The 20,793-nt window shown below is 35.6% G+C and overlaps 1 protein-coding gene across 1 annotated transcript; it reads right to left on the reverse strand.

Annotated features, from left to right (window-relative positions):
- Positions 1-65: 65 nt before the first annotated feature.
- LOC130612690 (nuclear pore complex protein DDB_G0274915-like) lies at positions 66-20,399 on the reverse strand. The gene is made up of 19 exons (XM_057434043.1): positions 19,825-20,399; positions 18,580-18,703; positions 18,074-18,142; positions 15,732-15,880; positions 14,753-14,801; positions 14,260-14,412; positions 13,841-13,911; positions 12,153-12,207; positions 11,831-11,931; positions 8,784-8,881; positions 8,359-8,425; positions 7,514-7,634; positions 2,110-7,062; positions 1,895-1,990; positions 1,707-1,753; positions 1,440-1,482; positions 1,043-1,117; positions 567-921; positions 66-419 (listed from the first exon to the last, which is right to left on the reverse strand). The coding sequence occupies exons 1-19, from the start codon at positions 19,858-19,860 to the stop codon at positions 389-391; spliced, it is 6,693 nt and encodes a 2,230-aa protein (XP_057290026.1). The 5' UTR covers positions 19,861-20,399; the 3' UTR covers positions 66-388.
- Positions 20,400-20,793: the final 394 nt, after the last annotated feature.

The following is a 20,793-nucleotide window of genomic DNA, read 5'->3' on the forward strand; positions in this document are numbered from 1 at the left end:
CTTATAATGATGCGTTGATAGTTTTATACGTGCGATGGAAAGAAAAACACAAAAAACAACACAAATGCATAAAAAAGTTTTCGTTTGTGCTAACTAAAAGAAATAGAAAAAAAACAGTTTCTTTACAATTCCAGCTAATATTTCTTTCGAATATGAACCAAAACCCAGACTTAGTTCCACTTTCAAACTATATAAGATAGATAGATATATAAGAGTTTCGTTTTCCTCAATAATCAAACGCGGAAAAAATTGATGTGTATATAGCAAGACAAGTAGCTTTGGCAATTTTCATCTCACCACAAAATAGTCACTTTAAAATACATCAAAAAAGTTCCAGTATATAAAATTTATTCCTCGGAATAAGACGTTCCTTGGCACAATCACTTCATCATCTCCACGATGAGAAGGAAGATGTATTGCTAGAACATAAATAGAAATAATGCAAAGAAGCAAATATGATCAAATGGTTAGTATTGTAGTTAACTTATTATTAAGATGGCGAAAGAGAACAGTGGTGATATATCATGTATGATGAAAGAATAAACGACCTAACAACATTGTCTTACCTTCCTTGTGAGTTATTATTCCCAAATTCTCCGTGGCCCGAGGAACCAAAGGATGCTCCAGTGGACAGTTGTCCAAACGAAGGTGCAACTTGGTTAGCCAAACTCCCAAACGCGGCTCCGCCAGTAGTTTGGCCAGCCAAACTCCCAAACGTGGTTCCACCAGTAGTTTGACCAGCTAGGCTACCAAATGTAGTTCCACCTCCACCACCAGAACCAAATACCGGGCCTTGAGTAGTGCCTGCAGAACCAAACACAGCTCCACCACCACTTCCAAAGGATGGCGATGCACCAAAAGCGGGCGCACCACCGAATGATGGTGGACTACCAAAAGCCGCCGGAGCACCAAAAGCAGGGGCTAAAAAAAGGATGGATTGGTACTTTGTATCAAATTACAAAACAAAGCCACTTACACTGCAGTAAAGAATAATTATTTTGAATAGCCTAGGTTGCACCGCAAATTAATTCGACTATCTCACCTGAAGCTTGCGGAGGTGAACTAAGACCAAAAGAAGATGCCTGCTGCTGTTGACTGGCCAACCCAGATCCAAAGTCTTAAAAGAATTTTGAGCTATTATTCTTTATATGAAGGGAATAAATAGCCCAAAAAGCAATAGAAAAAACCCGCGCTTACTGTGGGGAGAAAAGATTACGGTTTATCGAGTATGTAAGCAAACGATATAATCACAGTAACCACTTAGCCACGTGCCACTAATATATTAATGTTCACAAAATTAATGTCACTAAAGATGGTAGCGAGTTTTTTTTTTGGATTCTCGCTAGTAATAAATCAGCACCTAACAGCTGCATAAAACAGACCAGGGTCTAAGAAATTATTAACTAAGAAGCTCTCAAAAACAAGCGTAGTATGTATACCTCTGGAAAACGATCCTGACCCAAAAGATGGCGTGATTGAAGGCTGAAAATATAAAAAAGCGAAAGATAAAAAATATTAATATATTATGCAGAGAATGTAGTGCAGAGAACAACAGCAAAAACAATAGCAAGTACAGCAATAACAACAACAACAACAACAACAACAACAATGATAACAGCAACAACAAAACAATGTTGCTACGGCTCTGTCAATCATAGATTGAATACACCATATGTTTGTATTTGTTCTCATATTTAGTGTCTTACTTGTCCAAAAACACTGTTTGTTGATGTGCCAAATAATTGGCTCGAATCTAAAGACAAAAAAAATGTTCCAAAGCGTGTTAGCAAGAACGGTAAACGATCTCGGCGAAACATAAGTCCAACCTATTCTCTCCGTTTTTCCTCTCCACATACTTTTTTCAATATGACAAATACCTTCGCAAATTTATTACCTGACATGTTGCTGGTAGAAGAAATTGTCCCAAACGGATTCTTGTTTGGATCATTCATAGGTTTTCCGCCAAGACCAAATCCACCAAATCCACCGCCTGTAACAAATATACTATTTGCATCAGTAAATAAATCGGTACACATAAAATACTTTCTCCATTTTGATCAACATACCATTCAATTGGGACAATCAATTTTGTTTTAAAATTTAACTTACTCGAGGTCTGTTGCGAGTTGCTACCAAATGCTGGTGCCACTGATGTCGACGTGGCAAATAATCCTCCTGACGCACTTGTTGTTGCTGTGGAACCAAACAGTCCTCCCGACACACTTGGTGTAGCTGTGGAACCAAAGAGTCCACCTGAGCCACTTGTTGTTGCTGTGGAACCAAACAGTCCTCCCGACACACTTGGTGTAGCTGTGGAACCAAACAGTCCTCCAGACACACTTGGTGTAGCTGTGGAACCAAATAGTCCACCTGAGCCACTTGTTGTTGCTGTGGAACCAAACAGTCCTTCCGACACGCTTGGTGTAGTTGTTAAACCAAATAATCCTCCTGACGCACTTGTTGTTGCAGTTGAGCCAAACAATTTGCCCGACGCACTTGTTGTTGTTGTGGAAACAAACAGTCCACCTGAGCCACTTGTTGTTGCTGTGGAACCAAACAATCCGCCTGAAACACTTGTTGTTGTGGAACCAAACAGTCCTCCAGACGCACTTGGTGTAGCTGTTGAGCCAAATAGTCCTCCTGATGCACTTTTTGTTGCTGTGGAACCAAACAGTCCAGCTGATCCACTTGTTGTTGCTGTGGAACCAAACAGTCCTCCCGACGCACTTGTTGCTGTGGCACCAAACAGTACACCTGATTCACTTGTTGTTGCTGTTGAGCCAAATAGTCCTCCTGAAGCACTTTTTGTTGCTGTGGAACCAAACAGTCCTCCCGACGCACTTGTTGCTGTGGCACCAAACAGTCCACCTGATTCACTTGTTGTTGCTGTAGAACCAAACAATCCTCCCGACACACTTGGTGTAGCTGTTGAACCAAATAATCCTCCTGACGCACTTGTTGTTGCTGTTGAGCCAAGCAGTCCTTCCGACACGCTTGGTGTAGTTGTTAAACCAAATAATCCTCCTGACGCACTTGCTGTTGCAGTTGAGCCAAACAATTTGCCCGACGCACTTGTTGTTGCTGTGGAAACAAACAGTCCACCTGAGCCACTTGTTGTTGCTGTGGAACCAAACAATCCGCCTGAAACACTTGTTGTTGTGGAACCAAACAGTCCTCCAGACGCACTTGGTGTAGCTGTTGAGCCAAATAGTCCTCCTGATGCACTTTTTGTTGCTGTGGAACCAAACAGTCCTCCCGACGCACTTGTTGCTGTGGCGCCAAACAGTCCACCTGATTCACTTGTTGTTGCTGTGGAACCAAACAATCCTCCCGACACACTTGGTGTAGCTGTTGAACCAAATAATCCTCCTGACGCACTTGTTGTTGCTGTTGAGCCAAGCAGTCCTTCCGACACGCTTGGTGTAGTTGTTAAACCAAATAATCCTCCTGACGCACTTGTTGTTGCAGTTGAGCCAAATAGTCCTCCCAACGCACTTGTCGTTGCTGTGGAACCAAACAATTTGCCCGACGCACTTGTTGTTGCTGTGGAAACAAACAGTCCACCTGAGCCACTTGTTGTTGCTGTGGAACCAAACAATCCGACTGAAACACTTGTTGTTGTGGAACCAAACAGTCCTTCAGACGCACTTGGTGTAGCTGTTGAGCCAAATAGTCCTCCTGATGCACTTTTTGTTGCTGTTGAGCCAAGCAGTCCTTCCGACACGCTTGGTGTAGCTGTTAAACCAAATAATCCTTCTGACGCACTTGTTGTTGCAGTTAAGCCAAATAGTCCTCCCGACGCACTTGTTGTAGCTGTGGAACCAAATGATCCGCCTGACGCACTTGTTGTAGCTGTGGAACCAAACGGTATTCCCGACACACTTGTTGTTGTTGTGGAACCAAACGGTACTCCCGACGCACTTGTTGTAGCTGTGGAACCAAACAGTACTCCCGGCGCACCTGTTGTAGCTGTTGAGCCAAATAATCCACCTGATGCATTTGTTGTTGCTGTGAAACCAAATGATCCACCTGACGCACTTGTTGTAGCTGTGGAACCAAACGGTATTCCCGACACACTGGTTGTTGCTGTGGAACCAAACGGTATTCCCGACACATTTGGTGTTGCTGTAGCACCTAATAATCCGCCTGAAGCACTTGTTGCTGCGGAGCCAATAGATATTTTGTATTTATCAACTGCTGTAAACATGTTTGAAGAACTCACTGACTCGATTAAATCTTTCAAATTGTCACTTTTGCCTGGACTGTACAATGCGTTTGTTTTTTTAAATGTAGTAGTAGTGGTGGAAGCCAACACTTCAGTTTTACAAATCGATCCAACAGGATTTTTAAAATTAAAAGAGAAACCTGCGTTGGCTCCAGCGAGGCTATTTGCTTGTGATACGCCAGGTACAGGTTTGCTAGATTGGACTGGTGTGCTAAAGGAAAATATGGCCTGATTTGTAGTAATCGGCATCAGTTTGCTTGAACTGTCCGTTTGTAATTTAGCAGGTAATTTATCTTTGGGTCCTGGAGAATTAAACACACCACTCTTGGCACCTGGATTACCTGCAAACGGATTGCCAAACTTAGGATCGCCACTTCCAGTATTCAGTCCAAAAAGATTCTTGTTCACAGGCTCCGTATTGTAGGATTTATTAGGCGTCTCACGAGATGACTGACCTAGAATATCAGGGGTAACTGGTGTATTCTCGGGAGCTTTGGTTGGATGATGGAAACCAGAAACATTATGCAGTACACTGGGCGTGGAAGAGCCATTCACAACATTGGCTAAGGCAGATGACAACGTGGCGGCTTTTTCTTCTGGTACAGCCTTCATGGTCGAGAAAGCATGACCTTCATTCTTTAAGTAAGTTATAGCTGGTGTAGATGCAGCCTTGGGATGTAAGGACTGAAACGAAGGTGTCTGTAAAGTTGTATCATATCCATTATAATTTAAAGCATACTGTTTGGGCTTTCGGACTGGAGTAGTAGACCTATTACTGAGATAATTTTTTAGCATGGACAATTGTTTAGCGTTACTTTTCTGCATTCGCAATTTCTCTCTTATTGCCTTCTCATCATCAGCCGATTTATTAGGAAGATTAACCCTGTCCAAGTTTGATCTATGAGTAATATTCATGGATAACAGTTGGGTTTCCTGCGATTGAAGGGTTAAGTTTTCCACTCGCTGAGAAAGATTTGTTGTAATCTTTTCAATTGCTTCAACGGTCTTAAAGATTTGCTGGTTGTGAGAGACATTTCTACTTCTGCCTCTTTTCTTTAAGACCTCCTTCTCCTCCCATTTTGCATCGAGCAGCGCGTTCACATCTTGAAGTGTGTGTTCTAATTGGTTATACTGGTTCCGTATCTGTTTTCTTTGGCGTGTAGATATTGGATCAAGTGGACGTGTTCTCAACACTGTGGAATACCGTTGATCTTCATTTTTTTGCTTGCGTAATTCAGCCTCGTCAACCAACTTAAAATGCTTTAACACTTCTTCTCGGAGATGATTACATTCCAACTTATTTTCTTTTGTAATCAGCTTGTGTCCATAAACAAAATTGTCAAGCTTCTCGATTTCATTTTTCATGTCTACCAGTTCTTGCTGAGTGCCAATAAGATCTTTTTTGTTTGTTAACTCACTAATCGACTGTTGGAAGTTAATAATCTCTGTATTAAAACTCCTAATCTCATCTACAATGTCTTTTTCTAACATTGCATGCAAATGAGCAGTTTGTTGTGCAATGTCTTGATCAGCCTTGTCTTCTTCTGTCACGGGTTGAGTGGTGGCGGTAACAGAGGTTGGAGGGTTAGTTGGATCATTTAATTGTGAACTAAGTGGAGTTGTTACCAATGGTGGTTGTGATATCTGCGTAACCGGAAGAGATGTAGGAGGTTGTATTTGATCATTCACTTGTGAACTAAGCGGAGTTGACACAAGTGGTGGTTGTGATATCTGCTGTGCTTGAGATGGTGGTTTCGATAATGCATCTGCCTTTTGTTTTTGCGAAAGGATATACTCTTGATGTTGACTTAAGACAGACTGTGCAGCAGTTGTTTTGCTTGAGATCGTATCTTTACTTAAAACACCTGTTGTTGAGAATCCGGATAGAGTTCCATTGGATCGATTTAAACTAACTTGTAATTGATATGGTTGCGAAACTACAGGAGTGTTAGTTTGCTGAAAGAATGTCGGCTGGGATAACGGTGCTAACGCACTAACTTCATTGGCTGGTTGTGGTAAAGGCGTGAAGACTGATCTGGCAGACTCAGCTGTGTTTCCTGAAAGCTGAAATCCTGTAGTTTGAATAGTATTCGGATTTGGCGTTGTTGAACCAAAAAGTGGCAGCGTTGTTTTCGGTGTGGTAAAAACAAATGTTGAAGCGCCACTACCTTTCTTTTCTGCTGGTTTTGACGACGTAGGAAGATCAGTACTAAAAGTAGGAAATCCTTGCGAATTAAAAGCAGGCCCAGTTACCGACCCAAACGGTTTTTGATTAGTTTCTCCACCAGTAAACGAAAAAGATGTTATAGGAAATCCAGATGATTTCTCCTTGGCCTTGCTGTTTGGATCTGTCACAACTTTGCTTAGAAAAGATGGTGCTGTATTTAACGCAAATGTAGGCGTTGGCAAAGCTCCAGCAGGCGTTGGCATAGCACTAGCAGACGCTACTGGTCTGTTAGAGTTCGAAGCAGGCGTTGACATAGCACCACCAAACGTTAATGATTGGCTAGAATTAACAACAGAAGCAGCAAACTTAAAAGAAGAATTTCCTGTTGGATTTCCAAAACTATTAGATGCAGTGTTACTAAAATTAAATGAAGGAGCAGTCATTGCATTGAAAGGAGGAGGCATTGCATTGGAAGGAGCAGGTATTGCAGTGGAAGGAGCAGCAAAAGATGATGGCGTTCCACGTCTGGGCTTTGTTGTTGGGAATGGTTGCACTTGAGTAAGAATGCTATGATCAGTTTGTGGAAACTGATTGACCATCCGGTAGGAACACAACACACCATCTGTTGACAACATGACATAAACTGGTGCGGGTGGTAATTCCTTGTCATCTAAAACAAACCGTAGAATAATATTTCAATTGATTGCCATAAACTATTGTCACTAATGATAAAAAACATTTTGGATACAAAATATATACAGTTACATTTCATCGTTAAGTTTATGCATTAAAATATTTTATTTTGAGCTACTTATAGTTTACTACTATTAAACGACAATTATCGTACGTCATATTGAGACATGAACCAATGTTTTTTTTCTATGTATTTAAGTTTTATCAACGACCAAAACTGGGCGTGGGTACATTAAAGTTACTCCAGGGCTCTAGGGTCATCAAAAATAACCACTGAACTATGTTATGAGGTTAGGATTAAATATTATAGATGACCTGATCAATAGTAAAAAATAATTTTCATCTCAAGATCGCAATTCTTATTCACAGACAGTATGACATACCTGTCAAACTTTGTACCAAGATCACAGAAAAATGAAATAACATACCTAATTCAATTCCTGTTCTTGAATTTAAACAAATACCAATACCGACAGGATAAGTGTCCTCGTTACCAGCAGTTAGTGGCATTTCTGCTCGACCAGTGTCCAACAACGCCCATCTTTGCCACTTTTTAAATGAAAAAAGAAATACAAATAAAGAACGCTGTGGTTTACAATACATACTTAAAACAACGACAAAAAAATGTCCTTGTTCATAAAGAATTTTGTTTCCAGAGAAGACAAGTACTTTAACAGAGTAAATAGAAAGGGTAGTTTTTAAGGTGCAAAATAGATGATATTAGTCCTACCGAGCCCAAAAAGCCTCTTTATCCGTCATTTTGGAGTAGAGAAAAAAACCTCTTCTAAATTTTATGTTTTATGATTTTAAATAAAATGGAGTAGTATCAAAAACTCAAAATTGTATATCATATCTCTTATACATTTATTAAGTCATTTTAAGTATCTACATTGTAAAAACATTTTAGTCCAAGCTTATGTTTCACTATTTTAGTCTTTTTCAAGCTCTCAAATATATGATGACGTCATTAAGTCAAAAAAATTTTTTTTTTTTTAATTTTTTTACATTCTTAAAGTTTTGTGTTTTGTGGCAATACAATGTCTCCTTTTTTGCTTTTGGACGAGGGGACAAGACCCAAATTGCAGCCCAAAGGATTTTCAAAAGCAATTCAGGCTTAACCAATGGTCTAGGAAATAGGGGAAAACATATAAAATACAAGGTTTAAATGGGGGATATAACATGAAACTCATAGAGATGGACCGTGAAACCACGCCAAGTGCAGAGCTAACACTTCAACTAGAAAAACCGTTTGCAGCAAGTAATCGTAACTTACTTTCTCATCCTTTTTACCGACAGGAGCTGCTTCCATTGCGTTACTTGCCATTGATATCATTAAATTCCTGAAAACAAGTTAACAAGGTGGATGAATTGCTTTTCCTGTTATGAAAAACTGCTTTCATAGTCGGGATCACACTGGCTGGTTATTTATACAGATTTTCAGTATCAATTTGCTGCTAAAATTTAAATTTATTAATAGACAACAGGAGTTCAACTGCATTTTGGAGAAATGGATTAAATTTCGCTATAAAACCATAATGCAGCACAGTTATACAATACAAAATAAGTTGGTATACGGTAATACACCGTGAAAAACATACGTTGATCAGATTGCAAGATTTTTTGATCAAAAAAATATACACAAACTGTATTGATAACTCAACAAAAATATATATTACTGCAGAACTATGTCATCCTTACCAGCCTGGGATATAGGAGAAATAAAAACACAATGATCGCTCCTCACAAAAGCCATAGTAAATGTCATTTAAGATGGAATAACTTGCTTGACCCTCTTTCTAAGTAAGAAAACAAAATCATGAGTACATAATAAATCGTTGAATTTGCAGCCATTCTGATGTCAGAAACTGGAATTCTTCACCCAAACAATACTGATAGAAAAATATAAGAATAAGATAAACGTAAGCATAAGAAAAACATGTGTTCTCTCTACACGGAACACTTGATTGATATTGATGTGCTTATCAATGGCTTCTCTTAATACATATTTTTTTTTATTTGAGATTATTTTATTCGGTTTTGGGTTGTAAGCCATTTACGTTGTTGCTATGCATTTTGAAATTAAAAATCTTATAAAAATTCTTACTTAATTCTACGTTTTAATTTGCTGTTAAGATAAAGGGTAGAGTCTGTTCGACTTTTTATTGCAATCGTTCGAGGTCAGGTGCATTATTCTAATAACGTGCAGGCGCAAATCCAAGTCACATCTGGGTCAAAAGGCTGATGTATGGAAACATTGCATGAGTTAAACAGTAATCGACATTTAGTCATGATTAACCCTTTTTTTTACTTGCATAATTGAAATTAAAACTATACTATACCAAGTTTTAAGCCTTTATTTTAATATTTAAAGAAGTTATAGGACTTTTAACTCGAACGAGACATATGGTTGTATTAACAAGACTAAGAACAACTTATAGAACAACTGAACTTGTCCTATATTTTTGGAAAATTTTGGTTAACCTCTACCTGATACATTTTGATATGCGTCAGCCCAGTATAAACAGGGTAATACCCTGCATAATATACCACCACAACCCAATTTATTGTGAACCTTAGTTTAAACAGGATATCAGAAAAAAGGCCTTTCGAAGTGCTATATATTAACTGGGAAAATAATACTTCAACTTAGTTATAGCAACAACTTTAGTAGCTAATATTAGTATTCAGCACTGGACACTATTTGTCATTGGACAAAGGCTCTTTAGAAATGTGTTTACCCATACTTCTACATTGCTATGCCAAGTTCATAAAACACTCAGAAGTCTAGCTAGCCACATTCTCAGAGTAAAAAGCATTATAATCAAAAAACCATCTAAGAAATCGGTGGCTTGTTTCCTACCTAGGTATTTTCACTTTTAACCAAAATATAAAAAAGGGGATGAAGGTAGCCACAAATCACAAGTAATAAGGTATGTTAGCTAGAGCTAGATAGCTAAAACATCAAATTAACTACATTAAATCTGTATTTAGGTGAAACATGTCATAAAGATCCCACCAAACTTTAAAAATACCTAAAAATAAAACTGACTGCTTAAAAACAATCTATTCTTGTTGTAACGTATTCTGACAATCTTGTGGTAACCCTCAGTTAAAACTTGAAAAGTATAAGGTTTTTGATTGGTTAATAAAAGTAAAGTAGCTTTATCAAACAACTGACACTTTTCAATCCATTCCAGGTGTCTGCATTCATAATGTAGAGGTAAAAAAACAGGGTCCTCCTACGGCCAGTGTTTTATTTATTGTTTTTAAAAGGGAAGCTTGGGAATAATAAAATGCTAACATTTGTTACGATTGGAGTTTTGCAAAGTGCTTCCTCTTATATAAAAATATGAAGTTTTTTTTACCTATGAATTTGAACAACAATAACTTTACTATCTCTTTTGCAAAAATCATAGTGTAGTGTGTGCAGCACAGAATCCTCAGTCATTTCTACTTAACTCAAATACTTGCAATCATGATAACATGGGAAAAGGTGAAAAGAATAGGATAGCACATTAGTTATGTTGTGAAAACAGAGCCATACACTAAACACAATAGAGATGAAAAGAAATCCCCTCTTGCATTCGAATGGAGACTTAGGGGCTGTTCATATGAGAAATATTTCCGTGGAAAACAGGTAAATGTTTCAGCATGTCACTTCACTTTCTCTTCACATGGGAAGGTGGGAAAACTTTTCCCTGGGTGAGCAAATGTTTTTTCTCTTAATCTTTTTAACGTAGACGGCAAAGTTAAACATGTTTCGTCTGAATTATTTTGTTCTACAAAACTATTCAGCTGTTAAGCAATAACTTCCTCATATTCCTCATCACGTTCTTGATCCTGCTGTTCTTCAGGTGTGGTAAATTTTTTACGACTAACTTCAAATTCAAATGGAACAACATTAGGAGTGCTACCCCATATGTGTACCACCTTTATCGTAGTGTTCATAAACTAACTTTCCTGCACCACTTCGCTTCCCAGATACAACAGCTTTCAAAAAATGTAGTCAAATGTCCCTAATTTTTTTCATAACACGTTTTCGGGCTTTTGTGATAAGATCTTTTGATATTTTAATTTAATTTTTAATAGATTTTTGCTCTTCTGCTGATAAGTCCTCCATGTTAGCTAGCATCTCTTTAGCAGCTATATAGGACCAAAACTCTCATATTTTCTTACCATGGCCAAACGCACAGTTTTACACTGCATATATTTATCTGCATCAAACCTTTGAATACCAACTCTGATTTATATGCACTTAAACTATCTATGAAAAAATTCGATCATTTCTTCATGCCAACTAGCAAATATTTTCAACATTTCGCTGACTCAGCATTAATTTATCCCGGCTTCCGAGAAAACTCTCATCCATATGGCCGAGATCATGATCATGCACACCAGAGATCTCGGTAGGCGGGTAAATATTTTTTCTCATATGAATGCAATTAAATTTTTAAAGTTGAGATCTCAGGCTACAATTATGCTCAAACAAATACCCGGTTCTCAAGAAAATATTTCTCATCTGAACAGCTCCTTAGTTCCTCGCCCCCCTCCCCCATGTGGCAAAAATATTACCTTGAGAAGAGGCAATTTCCTTTTCTGAAATTTAGAAAGTAATATACTTGTTTTGAAAATTTGATAAGTGTAATGCTTTACACACGGGAATCAATTTTGAAGGCTCAAGCATGCAAAACGAACCATTTGCTGTATTTAAAGAGTATACTGAAACAAAAATTAACATTCTATACTTGTGTTGTAACCATGGTAACAATGGGTGGTTCAGCAACATTTTCAAGATCATGATACACCACAAAAAATAAGTAAGATGATATCCAATATAAACCACCAACTAAGAAAAAAATTAAAAATATATCAATATAACAAAAGATTGGAAGCAGTGGTTAAAAAACTCTTTCATCACTAAGGCAACAGCTGTCAAGTACAAATGGTAAAACTGTTTTTAAATTCTGCCTTCATAATAAAGCAAACAAAGAAATTATAGCGAGAAGCAATGTTCAATATTAACTTCACATTTTTTACACTCATATAAACACAAGATTTGTTTCCTACCTGATTTCATATCTATTTCTGGAGGTGGAGTAACTTTCTTTTGTACCTGAAGAGTCTGTAATGAAAGATAAATTCCTAGAATTTACATACTACATGATATTGCTAACATTTAGCCTCGGAGAAAAAAGCAAAATTTAACTGAAATTACTGATAACAAATTTATGTTGAGAAAATACAAACAAACAGAAAATACAGCACTAGTAACAATAGAACTAGCCCAAAGGCCTTTTTACTTGTAGAGGCTACACCTTCTAAAAACACTTTACAATGTGCTTTTACTAAAAGTAGGAATCAGCAGTAACTAGCAGTATTTTGAAGTAACGCAACTACCGCTTCGAATGCGAAACATTTTATAATGTACACAACAGTTCATGACCCTTTTTTTCTGAAATGTTTATGTCTGGTGTGACTCGGGCTTTATGCAACAGTTGAGACAGAAGGCTTTTAAAACCACACGTGAGAATTAACAAAAACAAAATTAATATTTTAAATAACGAACTAATATCAGAATTGTAAACAAAATATAACGAAAAATACTATACAGAGAGTCTAACACATGACATTGTTTTTCTTGTGGTAGACGTTAAAGTTCGAATGAATTGAATGAATTAATAAACTGCATAGTTTGAAGTCATGGAGCGTGAGAGATATCTCTACTGCCATTGTATCCACTGTTGAGCAATCCATATCAAATTTTAGTTTATTTTCACACACTTCCTTCAACGATCCCTATTCTGCTTAACCAGATTACGTATTTGACCGTAGGATTTTCATTTTGCAATTTGTGTATTGTAAACTAAATAAAACGCTATACGGAGGAGGGTCCAAAACAAGACATTTTTTTCTTTTGGTAGACAAAGTAAAGTTCGAATGAGTTAATAAATGTTGAAGAGAAACATTGTGGCATCCGGCAGAAAATATACGTTTGTTTTTCTGTTCAAGTAAAAAAAATTATGCTTTCATTTTTTCCTTGAAACGTGTCACGTTTTATTTCAAAGAACGAACTTTAATCCTTAAAACACTATTTTTGTTCTGTTCTTTTTTGTTTTTATTATTGCCTTCAGGTAAAATAAAGAAATAAATAACTTAAGTTGGTTAATTATTGCAAATTTTCGCGAATTTTATTCATATTTTTGAAAATTAATCTTCGTGGAATCCATTTATTGGACCTCGTGAAAACAACTTAAAAGTAAATAGTTAGCAAGTATCAGGAAAAAGCCCTGGGAACTAGGTGCCCTTTTATTTATCATATTTGGTAGTTTTAAGGTCATGAAGTGTTGTATAAAAATCAAAAGACCTTTGCGCCGCTGTTGCTGCCTTATCTGGAATAAATTAATAAAAGCTGCTGGTTCTCTTGTGGTTACTTAAAAAAACAGCTGGTTCTCTGGTGGTTACTTCATAATACTAGTGGTTCTCTGGTGGTTACTCCGAAATACTGCTGGTTCCTACTTTTAGTATCTACGTTTACAATGTGCGATCTAAATTAAACGTTTAAAAACATTACAAAAACCTGCCAACAGATAAATTAAAAAACAACACACCTACACTAAAAGTATGACACACCAACACAAAAAATAAATAAAATAAAGAGACCTGTGCACCCACCACGACGCTTTAACCTAGAAGTAACGCTAGACCACAAAGAAATGACTTTTTACAGTAACAAGTTAGTTTATATCTATTCATACCTTATCATATTGTATCAAGTTTCCTTGTTTATCCCCAACCACTATTTGTTTACCCTTTGGACTCCAACAAACTAAAAAAGATATAGTTTACAGAATTGCACAAACAACTGCAACAAATGAGCCAGACCTTTGAATTTACATAAAACTAATTTCTGTAGGTATAAAAACGTATCGCACAATTTTAATTGAACTTTGTAACTGCTCATAGATAAACAAGAATTGAACAATAAATTAAGTGATCTGATGCGCGAATTTAAAATAAATTGTTTGAGGATTTTATAAATCATTTATTAACTGAAAATGGTTTGATAATCCACTTCCTTGATATGGAGGAAAACTTCATGCCATCATAAATTTAGATGGCAGATGAGAACTACAACATGGTCAAAACAGTGGTTAAACAACAATAAGAAGCGAACCGCTTGTAACAGGGGTGGTTGGTGTCAATGAAGATGCAATAGCCAGTTGATTGTTTGCATCTAATTCTATCATTAAAACATGTCCATTTGATAACACAAGTGCTGATAGTGTAGGAAGTTCGGGATGGCATTGTACTTCGTTAACACAAATATCTAAAAAAAAAAGCATTATTTACCTTTTAAATAGAGTTTAATGAAAGTCCTGGTACCTTAAACCAGGGATAAATGTCTGTAATTAATTGACTATTTTTATTAGTTCACAGTTTAGGTTGGTTCTTTAATCGGTTGATATTTTTTTTTGACAGAAGACAAAGTATCTTATTGGGAACTAACTTGTTGTAAATTTTAACTTATAGCAGAATTTCATCTAAAAGTAATGAACAAGAAAATCATGATATCTATAAATCAACAATGTGTGTTGTTTTTGATGGGTTGATTTACAGCACTGGCATACATCAGAAAAAGAAAGAAAAAACTAAGAAAAGAAACATACCAGATGCATTGACAAGTGTTAGTGATGTAAAAACGGCATCATTCTTGTTCTAAGAATTAAAAGGTATAGTAGTTAAAATTAAAATATTCTCATAAAGTTAAATTTTTATGATATAAGGCCAGGGAATTCTTGCATAAATGTTGATTTTATACACAACTAAGCATATTTATTTTTTAACTGTTTGTTCATTTGCATCTTCAATGAGTTTGAACCTGGTTACAAAGTATGTGGATCTAAAAGTAAATGAATCATATATAATCGATTTAAAAAATGTTAAATATCTATCTATTTAACATTATCACCTAGGTCTATTTCTCTGCATTCTTTAAAGGTCCTGGAACATATAACATGAAAATCTCCCCTTTAAAAGTAATCATCTATATTATAATACCTGTACACTATAAACTATAAAAGGTTTTGGCATTACTCTGTTGGTGTGAAAATAATTTTATTTTTATTTTTTATGCTTGTCAGCCATGTGTTTACAAACAATTTCTTTTTCAATAAACTTAATGACTGCAGAAAGTCCATACGTGTGTTAGGTCAGCAGAGACCTAGGAAATGTAAAGTAATTCTTCAAGGCTAACAAGCTTTAAGATCAAATTGAATATTTTATAAACCAGAATAGTCACTTTGGATTTGGTCATAGTATGTTGCAAGAAGGTAGTATCCTACATGTGCTAGGGAGATAGCAATTGGATCAATAGCGCAGTTGGTTTAATGTATAAATTTATTTTCTTTTTCTACAGCATGTTAGGATATATTTCAGATATTTTAATTCCAGTTCAAGGAACCCTTTAATTTTTAAACAACAAGATATAAAGTTGACGTGTTTTAATTTTTTATTGTTTGTAACTTGAAATGTATGTAACACTGTTTTCACGAATAAACAAACTTTGCATTGGGATTTTAAAGCTAACAGGCAAAACAGAAAATCAACTTACTTTAACACCAAAATAAGATTTATTTTCTCACTCACCGAATTTTTCACAATAGCAACATCTACAGCACCAAGTTTCAGTTCTCCACCATCTTGATACACAATAAAAATGATAGAGTCATCAGAATTCAAACTGATATATTGAATGCTGAACCCAACAGCAATAGTATCATGCGCAAAGTTGTTCACTATAGAGATTTGAAATAAAACACATCACATTCCAGTTTAATACTAAACTTAGTTTGTCTCTTCAATCTAGCAGTGAAATCAATGCAGATGTCTTTCATTTAATGTCTTTTTTTCATGGAAGTATGTGTCCTCCATTTGTAATGGGTGATTTTCAAACTTCAATATCAGAAACTGAACCTCTTAACTCACTGACAACAAATATTTTCCTTTTTTCTCTTCTAAAGCTAACCTAAATCTGATCTCTAATGCTGTATGTATCACTCATTTTTATGTATGATGCATAAGGCCAGAGCAAACCAATCAAATATTTCATCAAACATTGAGATTTTCTCTTTTCTCAATTTCTTTCAATTTTTCCAAAAGGAAGAAAAATTACAACTTTGCCTGTGTATATCCTGAATTAATTATGGCTGTACAGTTGCAGAATATCTTGATACAAACTCATGCCAGATAAAATTATTACCTATTTTACCAGTGTTTCTTATGTTATATCATATCATATGCAACCAATTTATTACCAACACTTGGTAATAAATTGGTAGCATACAGAAAAAAAGTAATTTTAGTGATCTCACTTAGATTAATAACAACACTATTTGTCAGAAAGTTTTTTTTTATTTATACTGCTGACAGTATAAAAAACATTTTCCCTAAACTATTCGTTCATGTCCTAAAATTCTGTTAGCTGTTCAAACAGATAGATTTTTCGGTCGATGTGTTATGTATATGAATTTCCTTTGTTATTTCCTTAAAACATTGGCCTTTAGGAACATAAAGAGGTTTTGTTTAATTTTCTAATTTTCTAACTTTTTTATATATTTTTCTCACAATAGATTTTTGTTTGTTTTGAAAGAAATCTCATTAGCATTATGCTGCAGTTACTGTCAAAAGAAAAATTTACACAGCTTGTGTTACAATTTAAAAAAAAAACGAAAATGCTATCAGAAGTTAGAACTTTCGGGGTGGGGCGCTATGGAAAACGGACTTTATTTTTACTTTATGCACCGTATTTGGTTTAATTAACGGTTCTCTTAAACAGTAATGCCAATTCTTTTTGTATAATTTCACAAGTGAGTAGCACTAAAGCTATATATTTAAAGAGGAATTATTGAAGCCAAATATTTTTTGACAAACTAATTATTTGAAAACTTTTTCTAGTTTTTAAAAAGGGTTAGTGCCACCTATTTGGTATTAGCTTTATGGTGCCTTGATGGGTATGTATAGGGGTATAAAGCGCATGGGGTCCATAATTCATAGAGTTACACATACAACATAAAACTTGGCACATTTGCAGTAAGAGAAAAAAGCAAAAAATTAGCATAATTATTTTCTTGCTAGCATCAGCAGTCTTGTAATCGGGGAAAATACCATTAACTATCAAAACCATATTTGAGAACGTTCTGGGCAATATTCAGAAATTCTGTTAGTAAAGCAATTGATGCATAAAATGTTAGACTTTCTTGCACATAAAATAAGTGCTGGCAAAAGTTTCTGGTTGGTGGCTTTGTTTCGAATGGGGGCTTTGTGGTAGAGCATTCACCTCCAGTGCAGAAGGTCTCAGGTTCAAACCTGGCATGAGTCGTGCAAGAGCTTATAAAAAGGTGAATTGATCCCTTCTGCTTAACATTCAGCCAAGAATAAAATTCATATATTAGAGGCAGTTGTCCAGTTAAATGACTGTTGCACAACTTCGACAGCTCAAATGGGAGCTTTAAATGACCAGGGCGCTCAATGATAACAGTACCATTAGGAACTAAACAAACTATATTCTTGGTAAATAACAGTAAATAATAATAATAAATCCTGGAAAACCCAGTACATTTTTTATTTATCAGATTATAATCAGGAAAATCTGGGGAAACAGGTTCAACAGTTGACAAAATGTCTGAATTAAAAACATAAACACTTTGTGAAAGTTTCATGCTCATATGATTAGATCAGAATTTGCGGCTTTTACCATTTTAGAGGGGTTTAATAATGGTGGTTTTGAGCAATGTCTAATAGGTGGACATCAGTGACAAATGGAGTGAGAATTGTTGGAAAAGATGCCAATTACAAAAACAATAATAGTAACAAAGTTTCATAATAATTGAGCAAGTAATTCCAAATTTGCCATAGCACATTATGCATGCATTTTGGTATGGTGATCAAATAGGGTAGAACAAATTCCCTTTGGGTTTGCAAACACTTACCAGCAGCATTAACAGTGATATCACTAGCTGAAACTTGTTCAATTGTTTCCAAAGCAACTACTTTAATTTCTATAAAAAAAATTATAACATATCCATGTCTTGCCATGAATGTATATTATTATGAAATAAAGAGAATTTTAAACAACTTTTTGTTGTTGAAAGGATATTAAGCATAAACATTGGCTTCAGGGGCACAAAATGGCACTGGCTAAACAGTAAAAAAAAATTAGACAACAGACCCTCTATAGATGGCCTTAAATTGCTGTAATTTTTTTTTCTTTGCTTTAATCATATTCTTTCATTTCAAAATATAAAAATGACACAGCAAGTTTTAATATTTGCAAAACATCACACTTACACATACGAAAAACCAGTTAGCTTGAAAAAATCAGACTAAATGGTATAACTTTTGACCTCAGGCTTTTGCATTTCATAGTACATCGCTAGCACTTAATTTACAAGTTATTTTTGTAACAATTTTGGTTTAATATAAAATTGTAAAATACCTGTATGGGAAACAGCAAAGATTAAGCCATATTTGTTGGATACTGCAATATAGTTAACTCTACCATGGATATCTTGCAAGGAATAACCAAGAGATAACTTGCAAAGTTGTTGAAAATGATACTCCTAAATACAATGTGAATATATGCATATAAATGGACAGTTGAATTCCTGTGTTGTATATAATTATGCAAGATAAAACTAAGGGGAGAGAATTACAAAGTACGAGAGTGATAACCACTAAACTATGGCACCACTAAACTACGGCACCATAAAACTACGGCGCCAGTGTAACTACACGCTATTCTAATATAGTCCGGTCAAAAACATACACTTCTAACCCATGCTAGCATGTAAAGTGAACGTTACCGTTCCGAAACCGCCCGCACTTTTCCGAAATCGCCCGAACTCACACGGAGCATTCCCGAAATGCAATTTCTTGTAACATACCAGGTGACAATTGGAAGTAGGCGCTTGAAGAAAAAGGAGTTTATAAAGTTTATATAAGTTATTTATCAAGTAAATCTTATCAAAAACCATCAAAAACAGTTTTTTAGGAGCTTGCTACCATATATAGTAAGTTTATTTTAATTTTTATAGTTTTTTGAATCATTGGTGGTTATTCTTTGATTGTTTTTCTTTTTCTTTCGGGCATTGTTTGGGTCCATGTGGGTTTTTTCGGGCTAATACTTAAATTTTTTTCAAATAGCCAAACTCGAAAAAGCCCCCCCTTTTTTTTGGCACCCTTGTCATCATAATGAGTTGAAAACACTGCAACAAATCAAGTTTGTTTTACCTCTTCTAGTGCATTGGTTATGCTTTATATTTCTGTTTTATTATTTACATTTAAAGTTTCTAAAATCAGAAACGGTTTCTGTTTTAACACAATTTACAAAATTGGAAACTATAACTATATATATAGTTATATACTTCCATTTTTTAATGCTAACTAAAATTTATGTATTTTACGTAAGCAGGTAGGGGAAGAGAAAAAGCAGGGGCGAGTTGCGTATGGAGAATTTATCAAGGCGAAAATCATCTGTATTCAGAATTGGGATTTGGTCTTTAAAGTAGTGCATTAAAAATGACCCGCCAAATTTTGTTAAAATGGTCAACCTGGATCTAACAATATCCTTATAATAATAACAAAAAAATCATACGATTATTTCAAGGTAGAGTCTCGGCTACAGTAAATTTTAACACTCAGAAAGCTGTTAAAAAATGAGAAATTTTAAAAACGAAAGTACCGTCACGTCTCTTTCGTCCATCACTTGGGACGCCATCTTGATCAACTCGGCACTTTCACGCTCTCCTTCCCAGTTTTCGGGTTAAAATATAAACATATAAAATATAATCGTACACATCTATCTAGCCACTTCTTTATTTAAGCTACATCAATATATGCAGATATTTGTCAAAAAGCCTGTGGAAAATCCACTCTAAAGCCGAATCTCCACTGGACGATATTTGCGGCGATTTTTGTAATAAAAATTAAAAACCAATTCAAATTTGTATAACCATTGCTTTCATCGTATAGATCTTGAAAAAAACCATAGTTGATTGTCTATCGACTATGATAAAACGCTGACTAAGAAAATGTATAAGGATCACATGCTTTCAACTAACAGTAGTATCAAAGATATTGGGTTTGCTTTTTGATGGCGTCATACCAACCCGTCTAGTTCGAAACAGATTGGAGAGTTTGGAAAACATACCTAATTTTGCGAGGAAAAATCAACTTAGGTAGGCGAAACAAATTAACAAAGATTCGTCATTTGAATTGATGTCACCAATGACCCGTCGATGCGCAAAGATTTTTTTTCGCAATTTTTTTAGCTGTTACCTATATTGTGAAGAGCTTGAAACGCTGAACGAAATAATATATACGATCGGGCCGTTTTAGTCACCGGTTAGGGAGATATAAGAGTTTAAACATTATGCTGACGTCAGCAATGTCCCATCAATGTAAAAAATGTTGTTTTAGAAATGATCAGTCTGGGCACGAGTAAAGCTCTTGTAGGGACAAAGTTTATTTGAATCGATAGCCCGGTTCAGTTTCTTGGAAACTTTCTTACAAAGAGTCAGAGGTGTCATTCGGAAAAAGACAGAAATATGCAACCTCGTTCCAAGGGCATTTTGGACACTCCGTAATAACGGCTCAGGGGTCACAAGACCCTGTGGACGAGGTTAAGAAATATGTACCCTTCTGTTGTTTC

The sequence above is a fragment of the Hydractinia symbiolongicarpus genome, chromosome 10 (genome assembly GCF_029227915.1).
Source record: "Hydractinia symbiolongicarpus strain clone_291-10 chromosome 10, HSymV2.1, whole genome shotgun sequence".
NCBI classification, from domain to species: domain Eukaryota; kingdom Metazoa; phylum Cnidaria; class Hydrozoa; order Anthoathecata; family Hydractiniidae; genus Hydractinia; species Hydractinia symbiolongicarpus.

What these genes read in the sequence shown, in the direction of transcription:
- LOC130612690 (XM_057434043.1), bottom strand. Translation starts at nt 19,860, where the DNA reads ATGGCGTCCCAAGTGATGGACGAAAGAGACGTGACG. An exon ending in CTTTGCTGTTTCCCATACAG is followed by an intron (nt 18,143 to 18,579) that starts GTATTTTACAAT and finishes TTTTTTTTATAG; the next exon opens with AAATTAAAGTAGTTGCTTTG. An exon ending in CAAACAGTGTTTTTGGACAA is followed by an intron (nt 1,483 to 1,706) that starts GTAAGACACTAA and finishes TTATATTTTCAG; the next exon opens with CCTTCAATCACGCCATCTTT.